The sequence below is a fragment of the Oncorhynchus mykiss genome, chromosome 29, assembly GCF_057628025.1.
Source record: "Oncorhynchus mykiss isolate SJ-2025 chromosome 29, ASM5762802v1, whole genome shotgun sequence".
NCBI classification, from domain to species: domain Eukaryota; kingdom Metazoa; phylum Chordata; class Actinopteri; order Salmoniformes; family Salmonidae; genus Oncorhynchus; species Oncorhynchus mykiss.
This window is the reverse complement of record NC_143050.1, coordinates 32683295-32707526: the sequence shown is the minus strand read 5'-3', so window position 1 is coordinate 32707526 and position 24232 is coordinate 32683295. Positions and strand designations below refer to the sequence as shown.

General features: G+C 42.8%; 1 protein-coding gene across 4 annotated transcripts in view; it reads right to left on the bottom strand.

Moving 5' to 3' along the window:
• LOC110509703 (netrin receptor UNC5D) overlaps positions 1-22733 on the bottom strand; it is a 322852-nt gene extending 300119 nt beyond the window's left edge. For 3 of the 4 annotated variants that reach the window (XM_036967783.2, XM_036967784.2, XM_090227046.1), the window contains exon 1: positions 22391-22685. In XM_036967783.2, the coding sequence (XP_036823678.1) occupies positions 22391-22478 (88 nt within the window). In that variant the 5' untranslated portion in view covers positions 22479-22685. Of the gene's footprint in view, positions 1-22390 lie in introns of all 4 variants that reach the window. The other variant, XM_036967782.2, reaches the window with a different exon arrangement.
• Positions 22734-24232: the final 1499 nt, after the last annotated feature.

Below are 24232 nucleotides of genomic sequence, written 5' to 3'. Positions count from 1 at the left end.
AGAATGACCAGGCATCCTCAACTGACGGGATGAGGTCAATGTCCTTCCAGGATACCCGGGCCAGGTCGATTAGGAAGGCCTGCTCACAGAAGTGTTTTAGGGAGCGTTTGACAGTGATGAGGGGTGGTCGTTTGACTGCGGCTCCGTAGCGGATACAGGCAATGAGATCCTGGTTGAAGACAGCGGAGGTGTATTTGGAGGGCCAGTTGGTCAGGATGGCGTCTATGAGGGTGCCCTTGTTTACAGAGTTAGGGTTGTACCTGGTGGGTTCCTTGATGATTTGTGTGAGATTGAGGGCATCTAGCTTAGATTGTAGGACTGCCAGGGTGTTAAGCATATCCCAGTTTAGGTCACCTAACAGAACAAACTCTGAAGCTAGATGGGGGGCGATCAATTCACAAATGGTGTCCAGGGCACAGCTGGGAGCTGAGGGAGGTCGGTAGCAGGCGGCAACAGTGAGAGACTTATTTCTGGAGAGAGTAATTTTCAAAATTAGTAGTTCGAACTGTTTGGGTATGGACCTGGAAAGTATGACATTACTTTGCAGGCTATCTCTGCAGTAGACTGCAACTCCTCCCCCTTTGGCAGTTCTATCTTGACGGAAGATGTTATAGTTGGGTATGGAAATCTCTGAATTTTTGGTGGCCTTCCTGAGCCAGGATTCAGACACAGCAAGGACATCAGGGTTAGCAGAGTGTGCTAGAGCAGTGAGTAAAACAAACTTAGGGAGGAGGCTTCTGATGTTGACATGCATGAAACCAAGGCTTTTTCGATCACAGAAGTCAACAAATGAGGGTGCCTGGGGACATGCAGGGCCTGGGTTTACCTCCACATCACCCGCGGAACAGAGAAGGAGTAGTATGAGAGTGCGGCTAAAGGCTATCAAAACTGGTCGCCTAGAGCGGTGGGGACAGAGAATAAGAGGAGCAGGTTTCTGGGCATGGTAGAATATATTCAGGGCATAATGCGCAGACAGGGGTATGGTGGGGTGCGGGTACAGCGGAGGTAAGCCCAGGCACTGGGTGATGATGAGAGAGGTTGTATCTCTGGACATGCTGGTTGTAATGGGTGAGGTCACCGCATGTGTGGGAGGTGGGACAAAGGAGTTATCAGGGGTTTGAAGAGTGGAACTAGGGGCTCCATTGTGAACTAAAACAATGATAACTAACCTGAACAACAGTATACAAGGCATATTGACACTTGAGAGAGACATACAGCGAGGCATACAGTAATCACAGGTGTTGAGTTGGGAAAGCTAGCTAGACAGTAGGTGAGACAACAGCTAATCAGCTAGCACAACAACAGCAGGTAAAATGGCGTTGACTAGGCAACGGGGCCAACAGATAAAACAAACAAGCAGAATGGAGTACCGTGATTAATGGACAGTCCAGCGTGCATCAGCTATGTAGCCAAGAGATCAGTGTCCAGGGGGCAGCGGTGGATGGGGCAGGGAAGCTGGACTGGCGAGGGTTATCCAGGTTAAAAACTAACAATGACTAAATAGCTTGTAGCTAGTTAGCTGGTTAGCTTCTGGGGGTTCTTGAGTGTGTACTAAAAATTAAAAATAATAGCGATTCCGTATCACATTGGGTGAGGCAGGTTTCCGGAAGGTATAAACAAGTTAAAAATCAAAAAGAGATAGAAAGTAAATATGGATCCAGTGAGTGTTTGGGACGCGGCGATTCAGACGGTTAGCAGGCCTGTGCTAACAAGCTAACAGTTTGTAGGCCCGGGGTAAACAAGGTAGCAGTTAGCGGACCGGAGCTGGACAAGCTAGCAGTTAGCAGGCCTAATTAGCAAGCAGGGAGATAGCGAGGGCTAGAGAGTTAGCCTTTGGGGGACTTCGCGATGGGGTGAGTCTGTTTATTCCTCTTCATGCGGTGACATCGATAGACCGGTCATGGGCCCGGGTATTGTAGCCCAGGAGTATGCTACGGTGGTAGCACAGGTGCGCTGGCCGGGCTAGCTTCAAGCTAAGTGGGTGGAAACGCTAGCCAGGAGCAATCATCCGGGGTTGCGGTTTAGCTAGATAGCTAGTTGTGAAGATCCAGCTGAGAAATGTTCCGTTTGCGGTGGGAATCCGGGGATGAAAAAAATAAATAGATCCGTTGTGCTCTGGTTAGAGTCGCGTTGTTCGAACTGGCGAGAGCTTTCCGAGCTAAAGGTTAGCTGATGACCGGTTAGCTGAAGACCGCTAGCACAGCTGGTGGTTAGCTGGCTAGCTTCAGTTGAGGGGTTCCGGTTCCGAAGTAAATATAAATACTTTAAGAAAAATAGCTACGTTGGGTGAGGCGGGTTGCAGGAGAGTATTGGAAGCTTAGGTTTAGCAAAATGTTTTTAAAGAGATATGCTTAGAAAAAATATGTAAAAAAACGAAAAAGAAACGATGTATACAAGGGACACGACAGGACAGGACGACTTACTGCTACGCCATCTTGGATCTAAATGAGGCAGTGATCGCTGAGATCCTGATTGAAGACAGCGGAGGTGTATTTGGAGGTGTATTTGGAGGGCCAGTTGGTCAGGATAACGTCTATGAGGGTGCCCTTGTTTACAGATTTAGGGTTGTACCTGGTGGGTTCCTTTGTGTGAGATTGAGGGCATCTAGCTTAGATTGTAGGACTGCCGGGGTGTTAAGCATATCCCAGTTTAGGTCACCTAACAGAACAAACTCTGAAGCTAGATGGGGAGCGATCAATTCACAAATGTGTCCAGGGCACAGCTGGGAGCTGAGGGGGGATCGGTAGCAGGCGGCAACAGTGAGAGACTTATTTCTGGAGAGATTCATTTTTAAAATTAGAAGTTCGAACTGTTTGGGTATGGACCTGGAAAGTATGACATTACTATGACATTAGTATGACATTATATGACTGATAAAGTATGGGTACATTTCATTTGTTCTGTTAGTCATTCCAAAGGGTAGGTTTTCGACAGCAGCATTGAATCTATTTCATTTTTAAGTGGAGATCTCTCAACAATCATTCTCACAATAGCACAGTGGCAATAGTCAATGACATATCAAAGCTAAGCTTGGCTTGGTTACAAACCTGGACTGGAGACCAAAGGTATAGTTGTAGATTAGTGCCCTCTAACCCTGTTCCTGGAGAGTTACCCTCCTCGAGAGGTGGGAAAAAGTACCCAATTGTCATACTTGAGTAAAAGTAAAGATACAAGACATGACCAAAAGTATGTGGACACCTGCTCATTGAACATCTCATTCCAAAATCATGGCCATTAGTATGATGTTGGAACATTGTTGTGGGGACTTGCTTCCATTCAGTCACAAGAGTATTTGTGAGGTCGGGCACTGATGGGGTTGATGTCAGGGCTCTGTGCAGACTAGTCAAGTTCTTCCACAACAATCTCGACAAACCATTTCTGTAAGAACCTTGCTTTGTGCACGGGGGCATTGTCATGTTGAAACAGGAAAGGGCCTTCCCCAAATTGTTGCCAGAAAGTTGGAAGCGCAGAATCGTCTAAAATGTAATTGTATGCTGTAGCGTTAACATTTCCCTTCACTGCAACTAAGGGGCCTAGCCCGAATCTTGAAAAACAGCCCCAGGCCATTATTCCTCCTCCATCAAACTTTACAGTTGGCACTATGCATTCGGGCAGGTAGAGTTCTCCTGGCAATCAGCCAAACCCAGAATAGTCCGTCGGACTGCCAGATGGTGAAGCATGATTCATCACTCTAGAGAATGTGTTTCCACTGCTTCAGAGTCCAATGATGGCAAGCTTTACACCACTTCAGCCGACACTTGGCATTGCGACTGCTCAGCCATGGAAAACCATTTCATGAAGCTCCCGACGAACAGTTCGGCTATTTCTGATGTTGCTTCTAGAGGCAGTTTTGAACTTGGTAGAGTGTTGCAACCAAGGACAGAATTTTTACACGCTACACACCTCAGCACTCGGCGGTCCCATTCTGTGAGCTTATGTGGCCTACCACTTCATGTTGTTGCTCCTAGAAGTTTCAACTTGACAATAACAGCACTTACAGTTGACCGGGGCAGCTCTAGCAGGGCAGAATTTTGACGAACTGACTTGTTCGAAAGGTGGCATCCTATGACGGTGCCACATTGAAAGTCACTGAGCTCTGCAGTAAGGCCATTCTACAGCCAATGTTTGTCTATGAGATTGCAAGCCTGTGTGCTCAATTTTATACACCTGTCAGCAATACCTGTGCCTGAAATAGCCAAATAAACTAATTTGAAGGCATGTCCACATACTTTTGTATATATAGTGTACCTTAATAGAAAATGATGTCACCCAGTAAAATACTCCTTCAGTTAAAGTATATGGTTTTAAATATTTTTTTTCAAATTCCTTATATTAAGCAAACCAGACGGCACAATTTTCTTGTTTTTTATTTATTTATGGATAGCCAGAGGTACACTCCAACACTCCAACATAATTTACAAACGAAGCATTTGTGTTAAGTGAGTCCTCCAGACAGAGGCAGTACGGATGACAAGCGATGTTCTCTTGATAAGTGCGTGAATTGGACCATTTCATATCCTGCTAAGCATTCAAAATGTAACGAGTACTTTTGGGTGTCAGGGAAAATTAATGGAGTAAAAAGTACATTAGCCCATTTAGGAATGTAGTAAAGTAAAAGTTGTCAAAAATACAAATGGTAAAGTACAGATACCCCCAAAAACGACCAAAGTAGTGCTTTAAAGTATTTTTACTTAAATAATTTACATCACTGCCCTCTGTAGGTTTTTGCACCAACCCAATAGTAGCTCCCCTGATTCAGCTTATCAACCAGCTGATTATTAGAATCAGATGTGCTTGATTGGGGTTGGAGTGATAACCTACAGGACAGTAGCTCTACAGGAACAAGGTTGGAAAACTCTGCCGTATATAGATCAATTCTCCAGTAGGAGGTGCTGCCCAGGCATTTTTTTTGTTATTTTAGTGGACATAACGTTGAAGGTCTGATGTTGTTTCAGAGGTACAAATGTAACATATTTTAAACAGGCGTTGTCTATTTTGAAAATCGGTTACCAAGGTGACCACATCCTGTGGTGGAAATTTCACCCTCAAACAACTGTTGATGACTTTTTGCAAATCCAATGTATTTTACACATAGATTCCACCTCACAATACGGTGACAAATTACATTGAAACAACGTTGATTCAACCAGTTTGTGCCCAGTGGGATACTGGCCTGGTTATGCCTGTGGAGGCAGCCACACAAGCGATGTTACTGTATCAAGTCTGCTGGTGCTGGTCACTCTTTTCAATTTCCGCATTTCAATTCGAGGGCTGTTCAACTTGACATTTCAATTTGAGATGTGTTTGTTCGCTTTATTGCGGTGAACACAGGCTTTGTCAGGACACGTGTAGCCACTCTGTTTTGAGTAGGGTATCAAACTGGCACTTATCTTATACTCAGCGTTTTGTAACGCTCAATCGCACCAGTTCTTGACTGCAGAGCTAGGGCTGTTAGATACCGCACATTCGCCAGTGGCCATTTGACATCGCTGGTAACCTCATCAGTTGCTAGTATAAATATTTTTAACAAATATGTATTCAGGCTGTGACTAGGCGCAATATGAGGACATGTCACTCAAACAGCAGAGATCACAGAGCACAGCAGAGGGATAAGAAGACAAAATCTCAATTTAAGGGCACCAGAGTGTAAATGTTAACTTATGCAGAGGTCATTCTCTGCTTTTCTCCTTCACTAATCTCTCTCTAGCCATAATAATGTGTACATACATTATGAGAGTCATGCAGGGCGCTGTGGCCCGAGGCTGGTTTGTCCTCTACTATGAAGGAAGAGCAGCGAGTGCTTTAAAACGCATGAGATTAAATTAAACAGAGATAGTCACGGCTCTTTATCGATTCTACCTGCCTGTGTTGCAAAACAAAGGTGGCCTTAGATGAATGCGGTCCACGAACTCCGCATTGATGAAAACAACAGATGTTATCAGTCTTAATGGTGGACAGAAGTCCTTGGGTTGAAGGAGACACTCATCAAAGTTCCCTCTTTACTCAATGCTGCGTAACCTTGCCACGGCCTTGTTGCTCAAATGCATCGAAAGGAAACATTACCTACAACAGTATCCCAATGGATAAACAGATTTAGATTACGCTGTTCAACTCAATATCCCCTCTGCCTATAGACAGGAAGGAAGAGAGGAAGAATTCAAAGAGAGGGGGGGCTCGTGTTACCGCGCTCGCTCATATTTAACTTTTAAATGAATTGTCATTTGTTTTCATTTAAATGTAAATGAGGGGGAGCAAATGGTATTACGTTGACAGTCATCGGCAGAGTAAACCGACTCGTCCACCCACCAACCCTGAGCACCGGAGGGCCCTGGACCACCCACTTACTGACCGCCGGGGAGAAAACAACAAGCTGATGTGCGGTGGGTGAACTCCAGGGGTAGACAGACAAGTGCAGTTGTGTCTTCTCATGGATGGCAACCCCCGCCCCTGCCCTACCCCCTTTCCATTTGAAGTTCCGTTGCTATTGTGCCATAGCAAAATAGTTTTTGTATGCCGATTAAACCCATAATGCCTTTCTGTCGTAGACACCGGCACAGCAGCATAGCACATCAGAGAGAGAGAGAGAGAGAGAGAGAGAGAGAGAGAAAGGAGGAAATAGTATACAGCGATAGGGAGATGGGGAGAGGGAGTCAGAGAGCGTTACCTAGAGGGAGGTAGAAAGGGAGGGGGGTAGGAAGTGTGGGGACAGGTTTGCGATGATTCGTGGGGCGGTCTCCACCAGCTGCTACATACGCAGGTGTGCCTCTCAGTCCCGTAGTGCTCTGTCTCTCACCACAGCAGAACAGCAGGAGGCTTGCTGTTATACACCCATCCACTGAAATACTCTGACAAAGGCAAAACCCACTCTGGGAAGAAAAACACAGCTCAAAGAAGAAAGTGCCTGGCTCTGCAGGGGCCATATCACCTACAGTAATACAGGTTGTAACATGGTGAATTAAATAATTAAAGAAAGTGTGACAATGTTTTAAGTAGTTAGAGTAAGTTGTTAGAATAAGGATGTTTTTGTGTTGATGAATAATAGGAATTTAATTGAGCGATTATTACGTGAACCCTTCGACAGGAAGCTAAAGTTATGATTGCCCAGAATAACCTATAAGCCTTCTGAACAGTTCAGTTCAAGGCTGATGTTGAGTGCTAATATTGCATTAAAGCATATTCTGCAGTTGAGCATTTCTGATTTGGCTATTAAAAAGAGAGCGTAGGGGAGATCTTCAAAGGGCTTTGGAAATGTTATTGTAAGTAAGCAAGTGCTTTGCTGGTTTTTCAAGCCACGGTGCCTGACGACAGAGGGAATGAGGCAAGGTTCATTCGTCGAGCGGGGACTCTTTTCACCGGTGAGTTCCAAATATCTCTAACGGTCGCACCAGCATGAGTTTTTTATGTGATGTCAGAATGCATTTCCAAAATGTGATTGTTACGCAACAGGCCCTCAAACCAAGGCACACCGCCTGTTAATAATCTATAGGTTATGTTTCAACTTGTCAATTTCATATTATTTTCTAACAAGTTTCATTTTCTGACAAGAGTTTTAATTGAGATGTGTTCCACCTAATTCACATAGAAGTAGCCAATTTCAATGTTGTGGACAATTTATGTTTGAGGGTTTACTGAGCCGTACAAACTTCTGTCTTTGACAAAAGCCCAAGCACTTCCTCAGATCAAGTATGCAGAGATTTGCACATCTCCAGTCAGAACAGGCCTTGCACAAACTTTTCCCCCTGGCACATTTTCCAGCTGGCACCCGCATTGCCTTCATTGTTGTTTTCCTTACAAATAATAACTTTGGGCATGTGCGTTCTAATCAAATTAAGTGCCTTTGTCACACCCTGACCTTAGAGAGCCTTTTTTATGTCTCTTTTTGGTTTGGTCAGGGTGTGATTTGGGTGGATATTCTATGTCCTTTATTTCTATGATTTGTGTTTCTATGTGTTGGCCGGGAATGGTTCTCAATTAGGGACAGCTGTCTATCGTTGTCTCTGATTGGGAATCATACTTAGGTAGCCCTTTTTTCCCTCCTTTCAGTGTGGGTAGTTATCTCTGTTAGTGGCACTAATGCCCTGTTAAGCTTCACGGTCGTTTTGTATTGTTGGCGACATTATCTTAAATAAAAGGAAATGTACGCTCACCACGCTGCGCTTTGGTCTACTTCTTACGACGCCCTTGACAGCCTTATTTTCTGTATATTGTGTTGTCATTTCTACTGTAGCATACCGTATGTATGGATCATAATGTATTTACTGTTCTATTCATGTTTTCAAGTACTGGTGAAAAAGCATGCATTCCGATTCTTGCATAAATTATAATGGACACAAATGATGTGTGTAAAATATATATTTTTAAGGTTGTACTGATTATGATGAGCTAATCCTAAGCTATTTGCCAGCTTATGTGTGCCGCCATGTTTGTTGACATCCTACAATGCATTCTGGGTGATGGCTGATCTTTCAAGTAAACTTTCAGAAGTGAATGATGGTAGATGACACACCCCCTTGAACATGCATACTGCAAACAGACCAAACTCATCTTGCCTCTTATCTTTGACGCAAAAAAACAAACATGTAGGCACGCACAAACTACGTATCGTCGGATTACTTGACATTTTTGAAAAGTGTTTTACTCTATTTTGAACAGTGGTAAGCTTATCTGTGATGTGATGAATTGTAAATAGTAATTGCTATTAGCTAATTCATATTATGGTTTCTGTCAGCCAAGAGTTAGCTAAATATGACCTCTTGTGTTACATCAATCTTTCCTCAGTTAGCGCTAGGACTAATGTAGCCTACATTTTCCGTCTGAACATTGCATCCAAAAATAAACTGGTCATTTTCAGGACATAACATTGTAAGGACTGTTTGTGCAAAATGTTACTGTGAAAAAAGTGTGGCCAGCTCAAACGCTGACTATTGCATCAATCATAACTGGACGTTCTAAATAAGCGTTCTAATCACACCGGTTTGAGCGTACACTGCAGGGACCACTGTAGAATGATCACACCTGTGTGATGTCAAATCCCTCATGCTGCACCTCACTGACAAACGCTCCAATCAGGCTGGGAGGACAAGACAGATGGACAGACAGACAGGGCAAAGGCACTATGAAATATGTATGAACTGGTCCACCATTTAGCTACATCCATAAATTGCTAGACTGAGTTGTATCAGTAAATCAAATGTTTTAGTTTTCAAAATACAGTTGATCCTCTGAAAACTTGTCCTTGCTAACTTGAACTGTCAAGGTAATTCACTGACCTATTACTACACATTGCATCAAACTACTTTCATATAATAAGGTTTATGGCAAAGCTTATATTGTTGTTTTATATACAGTAAGCAGCGCAAAGTATTGATGCATAAATTGTTATGTGTTTATCTTTCATATTAGATGGATGTGTTACAAGCATTAAGCATTCACAAGCACGGCAAGCGGTACCGATGCACCAAGCCTGGAACCAACAGGACCCTGAACAGCTTCTACCACCAAGCCATAGGACTGTTAGACAGGTAGTTAAATAGTCAACCAAATAGTTAACACCGACTATCCGCATTGACCCTTTTTGCACTAAATCTTTTGACTCGATCACATACACTGCTGTTACTGTTTATCTATCCTGTTGCCTAGTAATTTTATCCCTACCTATATGTGCATATCTACATCAATTACCTCGTACCCCTGTACATCGACCCGGTACTGGTACCCCGTGTATATAGCAAAGTTATTGTTATTCCATGTGTTACTATTTTTCTATTATTTGTCTTTTTTTCTCGTAAGTAACCATTTCATTATTAGTCTACATCTGTTGTTTACAAGCATGTGACAAATAAAATTATATTTGATTTGAAAGGTATCAATGTTGTCAAAGTGCATTCTCATTGATTCATCCAGGCACCAATCTTTACTTTCTCCCTTCCCGGGATCAAAACCTTTCCAAACACACACCTCTTTCCCTTCTCAGCCCTCAAAGTCATCACATTTCTATTTGCTTTTGATTACTCTCCAAATGTATTTGTCAGGGAGCATGATGACAGATGGTTGCTGGTATTGATGAATGCTGCCGTGGCAATGAGGGATAACATCAGATACCCCGGCATGCCACTCTCCAAACCTCCTGCCTTCCCCTCTGCCGAGTCCTCTTATCTTTCCATCCGTCCCTCTATCCCACTCTGTCTTCCTCCCTCCATCAGGTGAGCTGAGGAATGGCTCCAGAGCCTAAGCATTTGTCACAGCAACAATCTGCTGAAACCAAATTACACTGACAGAAGCTGCGAGGGAGGGAGAGAAAAAAACACGGAGGAGAAAGGGAGGATATATTTATGAAATGAAAGCTTTCTGGACAGTTAAGCGTTTCCCACTGGCGGAGGGGGGCATAGAGGGGGGCATAGAGGTAAGGAGAGAGTGAGAGAGAGGAGTAGAAGTAGAGAGAAAGAGAAAGAGAGAGAGACCGGTAAAAAGAGTATGAATGTGGAGAGGAGAATTTTAAGGGCTTGACATTGAAGTTGTATGTCCTTTTGACCAATCCATTGTTTGAAATGTTTAAATGTGTATTTTTTCATATATTTATTTAACTAGGCAAGTCAGTTAAGAATAACTTATTTTTTTCAATGAGAGCCTAGGAACAGTGGGTTAACTGTCTTGTTCAGGGGTAGAACAACAAATGTTTACCTTGTCAGCTCAGGGTTTTGATCTTGCAACCTTTCAATTACTGGTCCAACGCTCTAACCACTAGGATACATGCCACTACACACACCCTATGTGTTTTAATAAAATCAACTATATGCATTGAGCTTGTCTGATGCTTTAAGCATCTGCCTCGATCACACCGACAGCGTCATTGCATTTTCGTACACCAGAAGTACATTCATTTCCAATGAAACGCTACATTTGCCTTGCAGCATTGCGTTGCAGAGGCAATTGTAGGGAATTCTGTGAGCTGCATACGTCAAACTGTATGCGTAGATGGCTTGACAGAAATGGTAGCAGAAGGTGAATGTTGAACTTTTGTTGCACGCATATCTAGATGATGCTGCGTACCATTTTGCGCAATGACGCTGTCGGTGTGATCAAGGTGTTAAGGTTTGATGAAATAAGACAAATCCCTCAAGATATCTAGATAACCAGAAGAACAAAAATATTTACCTGGCCCAACTATTCCCGATACTGCTGGCCTTCGTAGATTGTGCCATTACTCTCCTGAAGTTGCCAGTAATAGGCTACACGAGGAGTCGGCAACCTTTTTCATGTGGAATGCCAATTTATCTTACCATTTCTACAGATACGGGTGCCAGTTATGGTTTTCTAATGCCATTTTCCGTGAAATTACATTTAGCATTATCATGTGGTAAATCAGACTTCATTTCAAATCTAAATGAAAATTATACAAACCTAAAAAGTAACTTCTACAGCCATTGCCAACTACTAATGTAAAAAAAAGCCAACAAATAAAAACATTGCAGCCTGCAGGTAGAAAATATCCTGATAAAAATAAATATCCCATAAATCAATGAACTTGAAACATTGTATCAACTATTAACTTGGGTCTGGCCTTAGGCTTGCACCAGCGAACTTGCAAAATTGTATTAAATATTCTGGCCCCTCAGAGTTTCCAGTGCCAGTGAGCTCTGGCCAGACACAGTTGTTGGTTATTTGTGCAAGGGATGAGAAACAATGCTTGACTTGGGCAGGAGCTCACCGGAGCCAAATACCGGCACCTCCAATTTTGTACTGCTTGAGCTCCTGTTCCTCTTATAGAATATTAGCTAAAAAGTATTGTGGAGCTCCCGCACCTAAATATAAACATTATCAGCACCCAAAGTGAGTACCAGAACTTATTTCAGTCCAAGTCAAGCACTGAGAAGAAGTAATCATGTAAGCCTATTTTATGACTTTTCCACTGGATCAGAGCATGACATTTTTCCATTTCACGCTGAGTGGTTATCGAAAGGGAAAGAACTGGAAAGATTTTTCAAATACATTGAGGAACTACTGTAATTCTCAATGAATGTAAAAACATACTGGGCCTCCTGAGTGGCGCAGCGGTCTAAGGCACTGCATCGCCCATGAGGTGGCACACAATTGGCCCTGCGTCGTCCTGGTTAGGGGAGGGTTTGGCCGGCTGGGATGTCCTTGTCCCATCGCGCTCTAGCGAATCCTGTGGCGGGCCGGGTGTATGCACGCTGACACGGTAGCCAGGTGTACAGTGTTTCCTCCGACACATTGGTGCAGCTAGTTTTCGGGTAAAGCGAGCACTGTATCAAGAAGCAGTGCAGCTTGGCAGGGTCGTGTTTCGGAGGATGCACGGCTCTCGACCTTCACCTTTCCCAAAATTGGGGGGGGGGGGGGGGAGGGGGGTGAAAGAAACTAAAAACAAAACAACAAAAAAATGACCACAGGTCATTAGTGGTGGTGAGTTAAGCCAATCAGAAATACTATCAGATCCCCAAATGGGTGGATTTGTATGCCTACATTTGCGCGCAGGCCAGGTAGCCTATTGGCCTACTTCTATGCGTGCACGTACTTACTCAACAATGACAGGAGTGCCCCAAACAAAAGACAATGACTAAATTGACAAAACTCGTAAATGGAATGACATAAACAAACACTTGTTACTCACAAGTGTAGCATAGGTTGGGCACTCTGCAAACAATGTGTCCACTCCAACGGGAAGACTGGAATAATAATATTGAATGTATTAACAGAAATTACCGTAACCAAAGTAACAAACATTGTATATTAGAAATGATAGGAATTAACAGTACATGTAAAACTGGTGTTGTATGTAATGGGGAATTGAAATACACTAACAATCAAACACAAACAATTCACACAATTGGCGGGAGATTCTGGAGAGAACTGCATTGGTCAATCTGACTTCTGCATTGGCCATGCAATATTTACCGTGATCTGGCCTCAGCAGAAGTCAGGGCATTCATACTTATTGCGCTTTGCGGAGCAGTGCAGAGCTGTTGTCAAGGAAGTGAGTTTGTGTTTATAAAGGATGTACTGCCCCCACCTACCATCAACCAATCATGTCAATTAGCTATATAGAGCCCTCCACATTGTTACACAATTTGGTAGGCACATGGCGATGCGGTATGGCGCTCGATTTGGCCTCTGCATGCCACTGGAAACTCGACAATTGCGTCACACCCTCCAGATGGAGCCTCCAAACCCATTTTCAGATCAAGCATAAATGGTCTTTTAGTCTAGGCCCACAGTGTATATATATATTTGTTACTGCTCGACTATCGGTCGACCAACAGCCTAACGACCAAACCATCAACCAGTCAACTAATTGAGGTAAACTACATTGAAATGATCATTAATGGAGTGCACACACACAAAACACAAACCAAAACAGTGAGGAGGTGGGTCACAGCAGAGGTTTGTAATGACAACAGCTCCTCTAAGCCTTCAAAGAAACCCCACGGAGAAACAAATCCAACGACAAACAAGATTCTGTATTAATCCACACACACTGAATCCTATTGTCATTCCACCTCAATATCCTCACAGAATATTCTGCAACAGTACATTCAATCCCATGCCAATGGAACCAGGGAAGACCACACACACACACACACACGTTCTTGTGCAATTTGGTTCTAGGATGTTTTGTGTCAACATCAGAATATGGAAAGACTAATTTCAGGTTTGTGTTAATATATGTAATTACTGTTTATTTCATGGAAACACCCTTCACTCACACACTGCTTTAAAAACTGCCTATAGAGTATATAATTAGCCTAATATCAGGGTGTAAACTACAACCTCATCTTGAAATTAATCAATACTAATAATGTAACTGCCTGACATATATTTCAAAAGGAGATTGTATGGCTCATTATGATGTTTTTGCGGTAACTGAGTAAAATCTCTAAAGCTGGACCTGAATGGAGTCCATCATCTTATCATGATGGTACTGAGTAGGCCTTGTATTATTTTGTGTACTGTACTGTGGTTGGTGTCCCGCTGGTAAAGAATAGGACTCTTCTCAAGTAATGAAATTGGGGGTTTAAAAATGTGTGGATCTAAATTGGAAAACAACAGGTTGATACAGTATCTACATATTGCATCTGTACATATTATTCCTACCATAATGAATGGGAACCTTTCTCCAACGTGTTTCAATCCAATTCACCCCGAGTGAGTCATATCTTTGATTAGATTAGTTTAATTTGAGGGGTTTGGCTGACTTTCCATGTAAAATGTTCATACTCATGGAAAGTAATTAAATCAGAGCTGCATTGTCACAACGCTATTGCTTTGTCGCAATTGCCAAGCTTGGCCATATTCAAGAAATGTGGCAGAGAGAGGCATATGGGGACAGGAGAGACACAATTCCCCCAAAATAGTGCCCCTGAAAGCATGCAATACAGAAAATTGTGTCATGATTGCTCCACATACAGTACATGGCCAGAACTATGTGGACACCTGCTTGTCGAAAATCTCATTCCAAAATCATGGACATTAATATGTAGTTGGTACCCCCCCCCCCCCCCCCCCTTTGCTGCTATACCAGCCTCCAATCTTCTAAGAAGGCTTTCCACTAGATTGTGGAACATTGCTGCGACGACTTGCTTCCATTCAGTCACAAGAGTATTAGTGAGGTCGGGCACGGATGTTGGGCAACTAGGCCTGGCTTGCAGTCGGCGTGCCAATTCATCCCAAATGAGGTTGAGGTCAGGGCTCTGTGCAGGCCAGTCAAGTTCTTCCACAACAATCTCAACAAAAAACTTTTCTGTATGCACCGCGTTTTGTGCACGGGGCATTGTCATGTTGAAACAGGAAAGGGCCTTCCCAAAACTGTTTCCCACAAAGTTGTAAGCACAGAATTGTCTAGAATGTCATTGATTGCTGTAGCGTTAACGTTTCCCTTCCCTGCAACTAAGGGGCCTAGCCCGAACCATGAAAAACAGCCCCAGACCATTATTCCTCCTCCACCAAACTTTACATTTGGCCCTATGCATTCGGGCTGGTAGCGTTCTAACTGGCATCGCCAAACCCAGATTCGTCCGTCTGACTGCCAGATGGTGAAGCATGATTCATCACTCCAGAATACATGTTTTCACTGCTCCTGAGTTCATTGCCGGAGAGTTTTACACTACTCCAGCCGACACTTGGCATTGTGCATGGTGATCTTAGGCTTGTTTGTGGCTGCTCGGCCATGGAAAACCATTTCATGAAGCTCCCAACGAACAGTTCTTGTTCTGACGTTGCTTCCAGAGGCTGTTTGGAACCCGGTAGTGAGTGTTGCAAACGAGGACAGATAATTTTTTTACATTCTACGCGCTTCAGCATTCGGCAGTCCCATTCTGTGAGCTTGTGTGGCCTACCACTTCGCGGCTGAGCCTTTGTTGCTCCTAGACGTTTTCACTTCACAATAACAGCACTTCCAGTTGACATGGACAGCTCAAGCAGGGCAGAAATTTGACTAACTGACTTGTTGGAAAGGAGGCATCCTGTGACGGTGCCACGTGTCACTGAGCTCTTCAGTAAGGCTATTCTACTGCCAATGTGTGTCTATGGAGATTGCATGGCTGTGTGCTCGATATAATATACCCATCAGCAACGGTTGTGGCTGAAATAGCGGAATTCACTCATTTGAAGGGGTGTCCACATACTTTTGTATATATATATATATATATATATATATATATATATATATATATATATATATATAGTGTATATACTCCACATTCTGAATACAGAACTCCCTTCGGAAAATCAGACCATTACGCTATTTTCCTGCTTTCTGTTTACATACAAAAGTTCAACCAGGAATACCAGTGACACGCTCAACACGGAAGTGGTCCGATGAAGCAGATGCGAGGCCAAGGGGAAAACCTGACCACGTTCTCAGAGTATGCGCAGACCAGCAGACAATTGTTTTGGCTGACATATTCAATCTCTCCTTGTCCCATTCGGTAATCCCAACATGTTTCAAGATGACCACCATTGTCCCTGTTCCCAAGAACCAAGGTAACATACCTAAATGACTATCGCCTTGTAGCACTCACATCTGTAATGATGAAGTGCTTTGAAAGGCTGGTAATGACACACATTGACACTATCATCCCAACCCTGGTGTCACTCCAATTCGCATACTGCCCTACCGATCCATAGATTACGCAATCTCTATTGGACTCCACACTGCCCTCTCCCACCTGTAGAAGAGGGGAAATAACTTTGTGAGAATGCTGTTCATAGACTACAACTCAATTCATCAACATATTCCTCTCCAAGCTCATCACCAAGCTTGGGACTCTGGGACTGAACACCTCCCTCTGCAACTGAATCCTGGACTTCCTGACGGGCCGGCCCTCGGTGCTGAGAGTAGGCAACAACACCTCCTCCACACTGACCCTCAACACGGGGTACCCTCAGGGGTGTGTGCTTAGTCCCCTCCTGTACTTCATGTTCACCCACAACTAGGTGGCCACACACAACTCCAACACCATCAACAAGTTTGCTGATGACAAGACGGTGGTAGGCCTAATCACCAACGGCGATGAAACAGCCTACAGGGAGGAGGTCAGAGACTTGGCAGTGTGGTGCCAGAACAACAACCTCTCCCTAAACGTCAGTAAGACCAAGGAGCTGATCGACGACTACAGGAGAAAGAGGGGAGAGCACATCCCCATCCACATCGACAGGGCTGTAGTGGAGCAGGTCGAGAGCTTCAAGTTCCTTGGCGTCCACATCACTAAGTCTTAACATGGTCCACACACACCTGCACAGTCGTGAAGAGGGGACAACAGCAGTGCCAAGTGGTGGAATAAGTTAACTGCTTGTCAAGCGTAGAATGGGGAAAATACAGTATATGTTGAAAATGCGTGAAATTGTGAGAGTTGGAATTAAATAATTTTCCAATTTTATTGTATTCCCTTTATGAGTGTACAAAACATTAAGGAACACCCGCTCTTTCCATGACATATACTAACCAGGTGAATCCAGGTGAAAGCTACAATCCCTTATTGATGTTAAATCCACTTCAATCTGTGTAGAACGAAGGGGAGGAGACAGGTTAAAGAAGGACTTTTAAGCCTCGAGGCAAATAAGACATGGATTGTGTACAGTCCCTTGCAAAAGTATTAATCCCCCTTGGAATTTTTCCTATTTTGCTGCATTACCATCTGTAATTTAAATTGATTTTTATTTGGATTTCATGAAATGGACATACAAAATAGTCCAAATTGGTAAAGCGAAATTTAAAAAATAACTATTTAACGGAAAAGTAGTGAGTGCATATGTATTCAGCCCCTTTGCTATGAAGGCCCTAAATAAGATCTGGTGCAACCAATTACCTTAAGAGGTCACATAATTAGTTAAATAAAATCCACCTGTGTGCAATCTAATTGTCACATGATCTCAGTATATATACACCTGTTCCGAAAGGCCCCAGAGTCTGCAACACCACTAAGCAAGCGGCAACACCAAGCAAGTGGCACCATGAAGACTAAGGAGCTCTCCAAACAGGTCAGGGACAAAGTTTTGGAGAAGTACAGATCAGGGTTGGGTTATAAAAAAATATCAGAAACTTTGAACATCCCACTGAGCACCATTAAATCCATGATTAAAAAATTGAAAGAATATGGCACCACAACATACCTGCCAAGAGAGGTCTAACCACCAAAACTCACGGACCAGGCAAGGAGGGCATTAATCAGAGAGGCAACAAAGAGACCAAAGAGAACCCTGAAGGAGCTGCAAAGCTCCACGTGAGATTGGAGTATCTGTCCATAGAACCACTTTAAGCCGTACACTCCACAGAGCTGGGCTTCTACGGAGAAGTGGCCAGAAAAAAACATTGCTTAAATAAAATATAAGCAAACATGTTTGGTGTTCGCCAAAAGGCATGTGGGAGACTCCCCAAACATATGGAAGAAGGTACTCTGTGCAGAAGAGACTAACATTTAGCTTTTTGGCCATCAAGGAAAACGCTATGTCTGGCACAAACCCAACACCTCTCAATCACCCCGTGAACAACATCCCCACAGTGAAGCATGGTGGAGGCAGCATCATGCTGTGGGTATGTTTTTCATTGGCAGGGACTGGGAAACTGGTTGAAAAATAAGGAATGAAGGATGGTGCTAAATACAGGGAAATTCTTGAGGGAAACCTGTTTCAGTCTTCCAGAGATATGAGACTGGGACGGAGGTTCACCTTCCAGCAGGACAATGACCTTAAGCATACTGCTAAAGCAACACTCAAGTGGTTTAAGGGGAAACATTTAAATGTCTTGGAATGGCCAAGTCAAAACCCAGACCTCAATCCAATTGAGGATCTGTGGTATGTCTTAAAGATTGCTGTACACCAGCGGAACCCATCCGACTTGAAGGAGCTGGAGCAGTTTTGAAAGTATTATGCACGCTCAAGTTATTTCTTTTTTGTTTCACTATAAAAAATCATTTGCATCTTCAAAGTGTTGTTAAATCAAATGATACAAACCCCCAAAAAATCTATTTTAATTCCAGGTTGTAAGGCAACAAAATAGGAAAAATGCCAAGGGGGGCGAATACTTTCTAAAGCCACTGTAAGTGTTGCTCTCCACTTTCTGGAGGACCGAGTTTTGAAATCAGTGGAATTAGAGTATGATAGCTAAGGAGAGGAGAAAACACCTGTCTCCGGATTACATCTTTAACCACAGGGCAATCATGGCATCCGTGAGAGGGAGAAGCGTCCCTCCATGATGTATATGGGTGTAACGAGTGCGCTGAGAGTCAGGATGCAAGTTCAGGGAGTGAGTCTTTTAATAAATAAATGCAACTAAATACAAAACAAGAAACACGAACAACGCACAGACATGACACAGAAACAATGATGCCTGGGGAAGGAACCAACGGGAGTGACATATATAGGGAAGGTAATCAGGGAAGTGATGGAGCCCAGGTGAATCTGACGACACGCAGGTGAGCGTAACAATGGTGACAGGTGTGCGCCATAATGAGCAGCCTGGTGACCTAGAGTCCGTAGATGGAGCACACGTGACAATGGGTAAGGCATTCTAGCTAGCTACATTTTCAGATATTACATGTTACTAATTTTGACAGAAAGTAATTTTAATTTCAAGTTACCCCAAGTGTAATGTTAGCTAGCTAACGTTAGCTGGCTGGCTCGCTAGCTAACGTTGCGTGTATGATCTTATTATTTGTATCTCAGAGCCATTTGCTTTGCTAGTTATAGCCTAATGCAGGGTAGTAATGAGCAAGAATTATGGTTAATTGTTTACCTAGCTAGCTAACTACATATCTTAACAAAAGACTCCACTATACAAGTAACCATTTCAATAGATTGTCACTGCGACAACTGTTGATAGAAGTGGCTGGTAAATTCGCTCTCTCTATCTACTGCAATTTCAGAGCACTCTTGTCTGAGTGTGCTAGAGCGCAGAATAACTGACGGATTTACGAACGCTCAACCCCCATTGAATATGGCCGGTGTCAGTAAACGTTGGCAAAAAAGCGTAAATTGATGCCGGCAGCACAGTTACAGTCACCAATGCTATGCATAATATAAAAACAGCCTAGCTATGGCGAGTAAAATGGTCAGTGAGCTGTTCTCTCATTTGTGTCTGGAAGTAATTTGGTTTAAATAATGAAAAAACAAAGTGTTGGAGAAGAAAGTAAAAGTGCAATATGTGCCATGTAAGAAAGCTAACGTTTAAGTTCCTTGCTCAGAACATGAGAACATATGAAAGCTGGTGGTTCCTTTTAACATGTGATTATGATTGATTGATTGATTGTTTTTTATAAGATAAGTTTAATGCTAGCTAGCTACTTACCTTGGCTTACTGCAATCGCGTAACAGGCAGGCTCCTCGTGGAGTGCAATGAGAGGCAGGTGGTTAGAGCCTTGGACTAGTTAACTGTAAGGTTGCAAGATTGAATCCCTGAGCTGACAAGGTAAAAATCTGTTGTTCTGCCCCTGAACAAGGCAGTTAACCCACCGTTCCTAGGCCGTCATTGAAAATAAGAATGTGTTCTTAACTGACTTGCCTAGTTAAATAAAGATTAGATAAAGGTGTTAAAAATATACAAAAAATTAAAAAGTTAAAATCGGTGTCCAAAAATATTGATTTCCGATTGTTATGAAAACTTGAAATCGCCCCTAATTAATCGGCCATTCTGATTAATCGGTCGACCTCTAATTCACATACACTACATACACACACACACTTTCACTCTCATCATATGCTGCTACTCTGTTCTTTATTCATACTCTTATTATTATCTACACCAATAGTATTCGGTGCAAGTGGCAAATAAAATTTGATTTGGCATTCTCAAAAAAAGGAGAAGAGAAAAAATCCTGGATAATCCCATGCATCCTCTCCATATTGAGCTCATGAATTCCTCTCATGTTAAATGTCAGTTAAATCAAAGAGGTGGCTGGAGAGACGAGTTGACATATTTGGGATACATGGGTTCTCCCACAGACAACTCCTATCTGTAGCCCTTTATTCATATCTCTCTCTATCTCACTGCCCCTCACTTTCTCCCTCCTCTCTCTCTTTCTCTCTCCATATCAGATGGCGAGAGTCGCAACTGAAACATCAAACGGCACTGTCAAACCTGCCGCTGGTGCTGTGTGTCTGTCTCTCTTTTCTCTCCTCAACCCCAATACTCAGATCACTCAATTTACTATACACCTGCAGGCTATGTCTCAATTGTGTCTCTGATATAGTGGATCATGAAATAAGTACACATAACAGAACAATATCACACGGTCGGGAACCGGCATTAGGATATTATCACCCAAGGCTGGGTGAGCATACATAGGATCTGATCAGATTATCAATGGTCTGGAGATATCAATGTCCTCTATTGGGATGTAGAACAACAAAATTCATTAGGTTTCTGAAGCTTCTGGTGCCAAGAGAGTAAGAATGAGGAGAAAAACGACAGAGGAGGGAAGAGTGAAAACGACAATAAGGGTTATTTACAAGCTTAAAAGGATGGGCCCAATTCCTTATTAATGAACTTCTGTCTCCCAATACACAGTAGAATACCTCACACTATCTCAACTATCAGCCTCAAAAAGCTAAACCACTGAAGCTGAATAGAGCCCTAATCTAATATTTATATTACTCAGGTACAGTTTCTTTCCATACTTGATATGCAATAATAAAATCCTTATGGCTAATTTGGTCATTGATTTGCAAATGACTCACGGTAAGACATGATAGGCTAGAAGTTAAGTGGGTGTCAAGAGGTCAAGGTAGGGAGGAGAGCATGTGATGGGGTCCATAGTGAGACCTATAGCAGGAGTTGAATCGTCCCTAACAGCCTAACTACCCGAATAGTATTGTTTTCAATGTGTTGCCTATTTCATGTAATCTTTTCATAATAAAAATAAGAAGCACATAATGTAGTTATCCAAAGAGGTGTTGTTTTTTCAAATATAACCTTCATCTAACTAGGCAAGTCAGTTAAGAACAAACTCTCTTTTTACAACAGCCTAGCGGGGAACAGTGGGTTAACTGCCTTGTTCAGAGGGAGAACGACAGTTTTTTCCCCCTTGTCAGCTCGAGGATTCGATCCAGCAACTTTTTGGTTATTGACCCAACGCGCTAACCACTAGGCTTCCTGCACACCCCAACAGCACACGTCTCAAGCCTATATGTCTGAGCTGTCACTATCGACTATGCATTACTTCAAAGAGCAGTGTTTTGGGATGTGAACCCATCATTCTCCCGGAGAGACCATCACAGCAACACATGTCAACGCATGGAAGAACTGGCCGAGCGGTTCCCCCGCTGTGCACAATCAATGTGTTTTAATTCAAAAGCCAAAAGGCGTCTATCGCTGAGAAACATTTGGATCATGACCAACAACCAGTCAGTAGTATCTTGAATATTGTTGTATGATTTATTTTCGCGTCTGCCTTCTTCGGTGTGGGCCGACAGAATACTATCTAGAACCCTTTGAAGAACCCTTATTGGTTACAGGTAGAATCGTTTTGGGTTCCATGTAGAACCGTCGTTTCTACAGAAGGTTCTACATGGAAACAAAAATGGTTCTAATTGGAACCAAAAAGGGTTCTATGGGGACAGCAAAATCACCCTTTTGGAACCATTTTTTCTAAAATAATTAGCCCAGGGTCAGATGACGATACATTTGTAGCCTTTAACTCTTTTGCATTCGATAGGTGTCCTATATTTGCGGACGTTGACGAAAGAAGGGAAAGCATTTAAAATATGTTTACAATACCAAAAATAATATTGACAAAGTTAAGCATAGTACAGTTAGTTTGTGCGATTGGATACCATAGAACACACCATGACTAATCTATAGTGCAAGTGCAAATTCCTGCACTTGCACAACACACAGCTGTTCTGGCAAAAACAAGAATAACAAATTCTGAACTGTTCTTACCTCGTGCCGCCGTGGCCGGGAACTGCAAACCGAGAAACAAGAGGATGACCAAACTCCGGTAGCATACCCCCGAAAACTGTCCCATCATTGCGCCGTTCGTCTTCCTACCAATCTGACCCGGGTATGCTGCATTTGTCGTCGTAGACTGTCACCAGTAACAGGTTACCCTGCACTGGTAACGTTTACACAGGGCCAGTCTGTCGCGGAGGATGGCGAGCAGCGACTGCATCTCTGCTTCACAATACAGACAGATGGAGCGCGGTGTCTGTGTGTCGGTGGTCGGGCAAACTGTGTGAGAGAGAGTGAAATAATTAAGGCGCGCAAGCCAATAGCTCTCAGCTTTGGGGCAGAGAATGAAAGAGAGAGAGAGACATGCACTAGCGCGGGTTGACTCATAACTCGCGCGGGATGGGCTTCTAAGGTCATTAAATATTGTGTTCAGGTGGGTTGAATAAAGATAAAACAATGCATTATAAAATCCATACATGTATAATTGTGGAATATCTATATATAGGCTACATTGAGGTGTTTCCTTTATTATTTTTTAGGCTATCTGTCATTAGTGTGTAAGCCTAAACTTTAGGTCTTCGGGGCCTAACGGTATGCTCACCACACCAATCACCAACTGCTTTTGGGAACTTGCAGAAAAAAATCAGTTAAGAGAAAGCTGCGAAATGGAGAGTTGAAATTAAAAAGAGTCCATTTGTGTTTGTGGAGGTGTACTGTATGTATGTAAATGTTAAGCTGTGTGTTATTTTTGTCTATGCATGATTTAGTTTATTGTCAAAGGAAGAAAAGAAGGAAGTGAAATAATATATATATATAAAGAAATAAAATAAAGAGAAGGGCCAGAAAAGTAATATTTGGTAAAGATTTGTTGAAGTGGTCAAATCGAATGTGAAGCATAATGCCGCCTTCGTCCGCCGAGGCAGAGGCGGTGGCAGACTGATGATTCTGAGGAGCTATAGGCTACAAATTCGACAGTCACAATATGGAGACTTCAAATAGGCCTTCAAATGTAGCACTTCAAGGGAACTGTAGCCAACTGTCAGAATTAAGCATTTCTTGCAGTAAAATGATACACCAAATGATACACTCGGAAACAGGAGTGGAGAAATATGATAAATTTTTTCAGCATCTTGAGAGAATGCGAGTCTGCAGTTAGCTGTGGGGTGTATTCATGGATGCCAAGGGAAGCCAGGTTTCGACAAAACATTGACCAAGAAAAAAAACAAATACAATCATTTATCTTTCGTCTCTCTGATTCATAATTTTCCTTCAATTCACAAGAGGTGGAATTTCTCACCAGAGATAGCATCTGAGCGAGTGAAACAGTGCCCCTCTGTCTTTGTATGTGTAGCAAACATTTGTCCTCCCTTGATAAAAAAATGTATAAAACAATAGCCAATCATCATTAAGCTAAACTGAGTGAGCTCAACTATGAATGGTCCTGGTGCACCAAAAAAAAAGAGTAAAGGGAAGCCAGTTTGGATTTGGCTTCACACCAATCACATCACATCAAAAGTGAAATGTCATTGACAACTTTGTGTTGTTCTCCGGTGGCTATCTTGCTAGCAAAAAGTGTCCCTTTCCTAAATTATCAATGGATGGAGATAGAGATTCAGATTTGGAGTTTTACTTCTCTGTACTGGCCAATGATTATAACATAGATTCTGATCTAACCATAAACTCATGCATTGTTCTCCTGGCCTGAGAGAATGGAAGTTCAATATGTAGCTAGATGTAGTGGGCTAATGTTAACTAGCTGGCTCATCGTTGCCTGTGAAAGGAAGTTAGGCTAGTGAGCAAGAAATTTAGCCGGGTAGCCTAGGACAACAAAAA